Genomic DNA, 8,269 nt, shown 5'->3' on the forward strand with positions numbered 1-8,269 from the left:
GTGACACCCTAATCCACTTCCCCTTCTCTGTACACCACAGTCGAGTTTCACAATTTGACCCTCCGACCCCAGCCAATTCTACTTTCCGACGTTCTATCGACTTCGCACGTCGTACGCACTGCCTCAACTGAAGCTGCGGTGCGGGGTTCGGAGTCTTTTCTCCGTATTTTGAATGAGAAGCCCCCCCTGAGTTCATCTCCATGGCAACGTGGCCAAACATTCTCGACGGAGTGTTTATTGCGAGCAAAATTCGACATGTGCGGGTTCTGTTTTGGCTTCATCAATGCACTCGACAGGTTTCGTCTATAAATGTCCTACAAGCATAATCGGATTCATCCGTTACTGAGACTACTATAATTGTCATGCAGTTGGTAGATGAAATTACCGCAACAGCTCTCATGCAGATGATCATGCTTAAATACGGATAGAAATATTTAAATCGTAATAACACGCTACATCTCTTTGTTATCTGTAGGTCATGTTTGTCTCTTCTGCAACCTCTCTCCCCTTCTCTTTATGCCCTTTTCTGACCTTCTCTCATTGATAATTGGATAAATGTTGCATCTCCTTTGTCATACGCATTTTATCTATCAACCATAGTAGATATCAACGCAACAACTTAAATTGCCACCCGTCTTCAATTAGTGCTCGAGGTCACAACAGCCTGTCTATGGACGTAAAAACCGACTATCATGGACACAGTCTAGTTATTCTTTTTTTTTGCATTATTCATTATCAACCAAAACTAACACTAAACAATGAGAGCGTGTCACCACTGTGGGGAATTTTCATTGAAGTGTGAGAGTACACCTTAAGTTATTCGCCAGCCAATCGATATAATTAAGGCTGAATTACAAAAATGAAGAAACGACGTTCACTGTTTCGACTTGTCAGCTACACGAATGCCCTTTGATACCGTTTGTTCTCGGTAGGCAAAATTATTGACGTTTGGTATTCGGGCGCTCAAGGAGGCACTGAAATTCTTTTGTGTTACTCCTTTTGTAAATTGCCCCTGCCGAGGAGGCCTGGCGCTATTGTTGCAACTCGTCCTGAGAGAAACAGAGGAGTTAAAATGATGGTTACAGCGCTCGCTCGATTCTCTCGTGATACATGCAGACTGCTAGACCGTGTCAATAAGCCATTGTTGCAGGAGGAGCGCTACGCCTGAAAGATTAATGAGTCTGATCGGAGATCCCGTGGCGTCATTGTACCAGGGCAACGGGACACCGATGTACCTACACACAGGCCGGGGGTTCTCTTCACCAAACTATCAACACGAGAGGGGAGCAAATTTGTCTCAAAGTTTAACAAGCGGTGTGATCAAGTTTTCTATTTGCCACTCTCGTAGGAATAGTTGTGAGAACAAATTCGTGACTCCGATAGAGAACTTGAAGTTTGTCAGCATGGAAAGAGTGACGACGGAATAAGGCGGGGAGATTGGCCATGGATGGATCGAGTATGAGGCACACCATACGCGTCACAGTCCCATCTATGCAGAGTCCCCGCGCCGCCGTGGCGCGGCAGAGCCTCCAGACGGCATTGAACAGGTCCATTCCCGCTCAGGGACAAGGTGTCGAGGATTTCACCAAATATGGCAAATACAATTCCCGCAAGGATAGGGCCCCGTCACCGAGAATTGTGAGGACTGCGCCAAGTGGCAGCGGCGGGGCTGTCACCAACGAGTTCGTCGGTCGGACGAGAACGGGCCCCAGCCGACAGCCTGCAAAGACTAACATCGTCGATTTTGGGGATGTCCCTCTCCACCCGCGGGAAAGGATGCATGTCCGCGGGATTGATGGATTTTTCCCGCCCCTCAAGATGAAGTCGGGCGGTGGAGCGGGAAAATTTGTCATAGCAGAACCGATGTCCAACGCATGGGTGACGAAGCCAGGGACACAGGTAGGTGTGTTGGTAACAAACAGGATCCTTCCAGATACCTGAAATCAAGAATGTTAAACCACCATCTATCGTATACACCTATCAATGCATAATTACGGTGATAAACTGTATAATGGCACACAATTATTATTCTTTCCACTCAATCCCAAATAGTAATGTTGTCGTTTCACACAGTATCTAATGGCGCCGTTTGCACGTACAAGTATTTTGTCCTTTATAGTTACTTTGCCATCCGAAGAAGTAGGGCCTATACCGCTGCATATGTATATCGGCATCGACGCAGTATGCATATACGCCCTACCCTTTCTGACTATATAGTCATATACACTGTATTATTTATGAGAATCTATCTTAGTTAATACAGTGCGGTTCCTGTTGCTCTCTGTTACATGCATCTTCTCCGTAACAGCTGTAAACGGAACAAGATGCGTTTTAAATCTTCATGACAATTGCGGAAGTGTTTAATTGGTGAATATGCCGTTTGGCCATGTCAAACTTTCATGTGTTTGGCTCCAAAAATCGGCGGCAATGTACTTGGATGTTGTACACACACTATGCAGGTAACACACTTGCACATCCGTCCTTATAGTCGTTTACAGCACTGTTATGATAAATGTTTACAAACATCACAGCAAACGACAGTTCTAAAGAGAGTATAAACACATAAAACAGACGCACATGATCTGCGTATGTCGAATTCTCATTTCTGTAGACGCGATGAAGTTTAACCTGCATGATTTATGATTGGTACCAATCATCTATTGATGCGCTGGTATGGTTTGTGGACTTTGTTTATGGCGACTGAACCATAAAAATCGATTGCAACTTTGATATCATGAAATGGTCATAACCAGGGGCAACGTGCAAAATAGAGCCAAGGCAGAGGTGAATGAACCCCTTCTTCATTTTGAAATGCCTGAGTGGATATGATCTTTGAAACGTTCCTTTGGTCGTTTCCATTGTATCGTACTCCATTATGAACTGGATGTCACACTTTTTATGGTGGAGTGTTGTAGCAATTGGCTTCAGCTGTAATAAGAGAAAGTCCATATACAGAATTGTAGATGATCTACGTAAGTGTGTTGAAGCAAGCCATAATTGCGTAAAAGGTTTGCCATGTGAGATCATTGTTGGAAAAAAACAACACACACACAATGGAACTAACAGGAAAGCCGGAACCACGGCTGTGAATGCGTAAACAATACATTTGATGTGATAAGAAGAGGTTACAAACGACGTCGGGATGATGGATGTAGGCATGTCTGATGCGTAAGAAAATGTGAAAATATGAAGGGTGTTAATCACCATGGTGATTTGATATTGCATATAATACTATTATGTGTAGGACGCTTCAGACAAGCTTTGGATTTAAGAAGCCGGATTTAGCAGCTAGAATGAGAAGGGTATTGGGAATCTGAAGATAGGGGAATATGATATTGAAGTTTGTATTATAGATAATATTATTATTTCGGTCGTGGAAAATCCAACCGTTGGAATCGTGAAGGGGTTCGAGGCGTTGAGATACCCAAGTCATTGGGGAGTGAGTGTTTGATTATTCTTTTCTTCTTAGCTAAAACTGTAATTTTCTTCAAGAAATTTGAAATCATAGATTTAGATCATTAACTACTGAAAGACCATGCACATTTGCATTTGTAAAGTCATCTGGAAAGTGAAGCGTACGTTAACCCCAAAGATTCGACGCCTGAATGGGTTCACTTGTTTCGACAAGATAACCAGATAAATCGATTATGAGCCCGCTGAGATCTCCAAATTTAGACCATTGTTTTGAGGTGATGATACGTTTGATTAGGCCTAGCTGAGAAAAAAAGAGAGGGATTTACAAAAAGAGAAACACAACGTTCCAGTTTAGCTTTCATTCCTATATATATGTCACTATTATAAAAGATGAAAAGAATTGAACCACTTTTGATTTCTTCTAACTCAACGCCATGATTCTTTTTTAATGACTATTATTGAACACAGTGAATATGGTTTCATTTATCATACGTAACAATGTGGGGGATTGAAGTGACTCTTAGTCAGCTCTTGATAAAAAAACAACAACAACAAAACAACCACACACACACACACACACACACACACACACACACACATACACATACGTGTACACACACAATGATTTGAAATTGAAACCTTTCTTCGGCCTTGCCATCATGGAAAACATCTGAATATTACATTTTTGTTTCGTGTCATTTTTCAAAGCTCCGTCGTATCGGCAAAAAAACAAGAGCGCATTGATAGTAATCTACTCTTTGTGTAATATCATCAAAAGTTAGAACAGTTTTGAAAATCGGAACATCTGAGCATGAATGTGGCCATAGTGTATGCGCCACAGACCAAATCTGAGTGAGAAGGGACTGAATGATGAAAATTAGCCTGCGTTGGAAATAGGATAATCAAATCTACAAGGTGCCACTCATCTCCTGTATTTTACCTTATCAAATAAATATATGATTATAACAAATACATTGGTCTTCGACGTTAACTCGGTGCCAAGTAAATATATACACAGTGTGTTTATATTCAATTATCGGCCTATTACGTAAATACGTAAATGAACAAACGCAATGGATAAAACATAGTATCCACTAGCACCTGTTAACATATTACGATACCTTATATGGCTAACACTGTTTCCTTGTGAACATTATTTTAATCTACTCTTGTGGAATGTTATTTTGTTGTTGCGAAGTGTACTCTGATTATTAACACTTTTAAAGTTATAACTGGATTTTTGGTGTCCCCATCCCTCTCTCGGAAATCAGGAGCCTGATGCCTCGTCGTCCCAGTTTAGCGTGGAGCTAGCCCCGTACCAGTCCGACTTAGGCCCGGACAGCGTACCGAGCAGTCAACCAAGCCTCGACTGGCTCCACAGGCGGAACAACAACCAGCCAGATAGCCTCAGCATCAACAACTCCCCTCCTTCTCAAGGTGATGAGGACCACCCATCCTTTTCTTACATTCAGAAAGGAAGATGAAAAGACAAGAACAGATTGTAGAGCGCAAAGATTTAAATGTATATGTAATTGAGATTTGAGAACATACAAGCTTGTATATATTATAATTAAGACAGCTTCAGATATGTGATGCAAATGGTGCGACGCGCCTCCTCCCAGTCGGACGATGAGAATTCTATCAGGAACATCTGCGTCGCGCGTGCATGACATGTTTTGCTTCGTATAGGCGCATCGTGAGATCACAGCGTCGCGGATCTAAAGCTGTCCAATGTAAATCGTAACGTAACACTAAAAGTAGATAATTATATAGGCCCACTTTATTTTCATAATGAAGTGACAAGAGTTCACCTAAACAATCAAAGAATATGGTGCTCATCGCAGGGTTGAATTCGTCACTTACAAAGCATTCCTTTCGACGCCAAATTCTAATGTCAAAAAGTTGAATTCTAACATGCCAGAAGTCAAAGCTACGATAAACATAGGGCCTAAACATTGTATGTTACAGATGGGGACATTCACACGAACTGGGATTTATCTCATTTGGGGACCCATAGACAAAGATGTAGAGATTTCGAGGTGACATATCTGCCAAAAGGTCAGTCAAATCGAAATCGATCAATCGAATCGACTGATCGAAATGTTAGAAAAGATGAACAGTTCGATTAATTCATCATGATTCCATGAAGAAGACATTCGTTGACATCCCCTTCCGTTACTTCTTTCTCTTTGCAGACGCCGTGCGCCACTCTCCTCGAACTTCCCACCGCTCTCCGCCCGCCCCAGAGGTGACGGGACTCCAGCGTAAGAGGGACGCCCCGTGGGTGCGCGCCTTCAAGGTCAAACAAAATCGAAACAACCGCTACAAGGACATGGAACTGGGAAGCAAGTCAATGAGCAACCTTGACGATGGAAGCAACAGTAGAAGATAGGGATCCGTAGGTCTATCTCATTAGCGGTCTTACCGCTCTTACCGCTTGCAGTGACAACAGATGACGCAACGTATTGCAACCTACCGCGTTGTACTGCAAAGTACCGCGTGTCCTGCAGAATGTGTAGCGTCGACACTTCTTATAGTACATTTTGCACTTTCGGTCGCGGTCAAACCGTAGTAGGCCTACTTTGTGATAGGTAGTTGGGATACCTCTCATACTGCATAAGATACCGCAAATCCGTCCACTGCACCTGTCCTGTATTTACGGCGAACTCGGAAGAAAGTTTATGATTTAACTCCATGCAGTACTATGATGCTGTGCTGCACAACGCCTCTATCCGTCCGGGATAAAGGCGCCGATTGGTCAACAAGTTTCAATCATTCCACAATGCTTCACCAAGGTGCATGTCATGGACGAATTTAATTGGGACCCATCCAGTTGAGCCGCTCTAACTCCCAGATTCATAGAATGAACGATGGAAATATGAACACTTTCTGTGGGTTCGATGGCATTGTGAGGCGCAACATGCGACTGATCACTATGAAAGATTTGTTTTTGACATAATGAATTTTTTCATGATTGACTTGACATGTTTGAGGCTTACGTCACAATTTTGATAACTAATATTTTTCACGCTTGTGTGAATCGCAATGTATCAGACATTAAAAAGGCAAACATATACATAGTACTTATCTATCACTCTATCTCCATCCATCTATCTATCTATCTATCTATTTGTCTATGTATCTGTATCTATTTGTCTATGTATGTATCTATCTATCTATCTATCTATCTATCTATATATTCATCTATCTATCTATCTATCTACAGTACACTCTCTGACAGAGCAAAGCTACAAGGCAGACTGCAATTGATTTAATGACTGCTACAATTCACAGTGAAAAGGTGGCCCCTGTTGCCTCGATCATATCTATTTGTATTCTTCAGTCATCTCTGTTAACTATCTATCTCTCACTTCTATTACTCACCCTCTCTCTTTTTCTCTTCATTTTCATGTCCTTCTCCTCCTTACATTGCCATTATCAATGTTGTAATGCCTTGGACTTTTCGATAGTGATACAAGTGTACAAATATTTATGAATAGATCACGTCAAAGGCATCAATTTTGTCTCATACAACTTGGGAGTTGATATGTATCGGGAATATAACAAAAATATCCTAAACAAGATTAATTGAAACATCCACAGAAATTAGGCAATAAGTGTGGAGTTAAATCATCATAATAAGAGATCTATGCCACTAGGTTCATATAGGAACCAAGTCCAGTGATTATGAACAGTAATTGCAAGAAACCTAATGCTATTTGCTTGTTATCTAAAAAAAAAAAAGATTGTGGAATGATGTGTTTTGATTGTGGCATACCATTTTGCATTTTGCATGACTGTCAAAAAAAGAAAAGAAAAGAAAAGAAAAGAATTTTGAATGATTACTGCCGTGAGCACTGCATACCATAATGCCCACAGATTCTCACAGATTGTCACAACACCCAACAGAGCAATTTAACTGTACTCTTTGATCGCCAACACACAGAATCACAACTTTTGATCATACATTCACCTTTCATGTCTTTGGATTGAAGTTCTCATACACAGATTACACGACACTTATTTTACTTTATCATTTCCAAGGGAATGTCTAATATTGTTGCTTTACATGAACATGAAAGAAAATGAATGAGTAGCTGAAATTTAAATGTGGAAAGTTACAATTTATTCCACACAAGATCCTCTGAAGAGGAAGAGCAGTAGCAAGAATTACAATATTATTATAATGGCAGTATGTTTAATACTGAAATGCACACTCGATGCTTCAATAAATGAAAATTGTGTGGGAGTGTGCTTGTTCTGCATGGCCAAATAAGCAAAGTAAAACAGAAGAAATACACACCATCATACTGTTAGTACAAAGTATGCCACGATGGATATGGAAGGGTTTTCAATATCAATGATATAAAAACCAATGGAGACAATACATTCTTCCCCAGCATTAGTCTCTATATAGATATTGTAGTACAATACATGTACATCCAGTGGCTATAACTGATAGACAATTCATGACCAACAACCTTTATCTGGAACATGAATAGAGATGGAAACTGTGTTTGTTAATCTGTACTGGCCACAAGCTCAAAAGCAGAATGGTCTTCACTGCATTAATGTTCATGACACCAGAGACTCCAACCCTCCCGTTTTCGACGGGAGATCTCCCGCCGAAAGCCCATTTTCGCAAAATCTCCCGTTCTCCCGTTTGAGATTTGATTTCTCCCGCCCTGGCTCTGTGTCTCCCGGTAGAAAGGATTTCTTACTTATTGCTATTGTATGTTGAAAAACTAAGCCTTAGATAGCACCAGAGAACATCTAAAACCCTAGGAACTTCGCGCTTCGCACACATCAACTTGGAGTCTCCCGTTTGTTAGGGGTTTCGGGCGGGAGAATCTCC

General features: G+C 41.3%; 1 protein-coding gene across 1 annotated transcript; it reads left to right on the forward strand.

Annotated features, from left to right (window-relative positions):
* Positions 1-1,145: 1,145 nt before the first annotated feature.
* On the forward strand, positions 1,146-5,836 carry LOC139744103 (uncharacterized). The gene is made up of 3 exons (XM_071654560.1): positions 1,146-1,899; positions 4,686-4,851; positions 5,610-5,836. Exons 1-3 carry the CDS (start codon positions 1,444-1,446, stop codon positions 5,804-5,806), a joined length of 819 nt encoding a protein of 272 aa, XP_071510661.1. The 5' UTR covers positions 1,146-1,443; the 3' UTR covers positions 5,807-5,836.
* The last annotated feature ends 2,433 nt before the right edge of the window (positions 5,837-8,269 follow it).

Source organism: Diadema antillarum, unplaced genomic scaffold (assembly GCF_040938485.1).
Source record: "Diadema antillarum isolate AM-2024a unplaced genomic scaffold, OU_Dant_1.0 seq00001136_RagTag, whole genome shotgun sequence".
NCBI lineage: Eukaryota > Metazoa > Echinodermata > Echinoidea > Diadematoida > Diadematidae > Diadema > Diadema antillarum.

Coding starts and splice junctions, on each gene's coding strand:
- LOC139744103 (XM_071654560.1), top strand. CDS start 1,444: ATGGATGGATCGAGTATGAGGCACACCATACGCGTCACAGTCCCATCT. Junction 1,900..4,685: donor TGACGAAGCCAGGGACACAG/GTAGGTGTGTTG, acceptor CTCGGAAATCAG/GAGCCTGATGCCTCGTCGTC. Junction 4,852..5,609: donor CAACTCCCCTCCTTCTCAAG/GTGATGAGGACC, acceptor TTCTCTTTGCAG/ACGCCGTGCGCCACTCTCCT.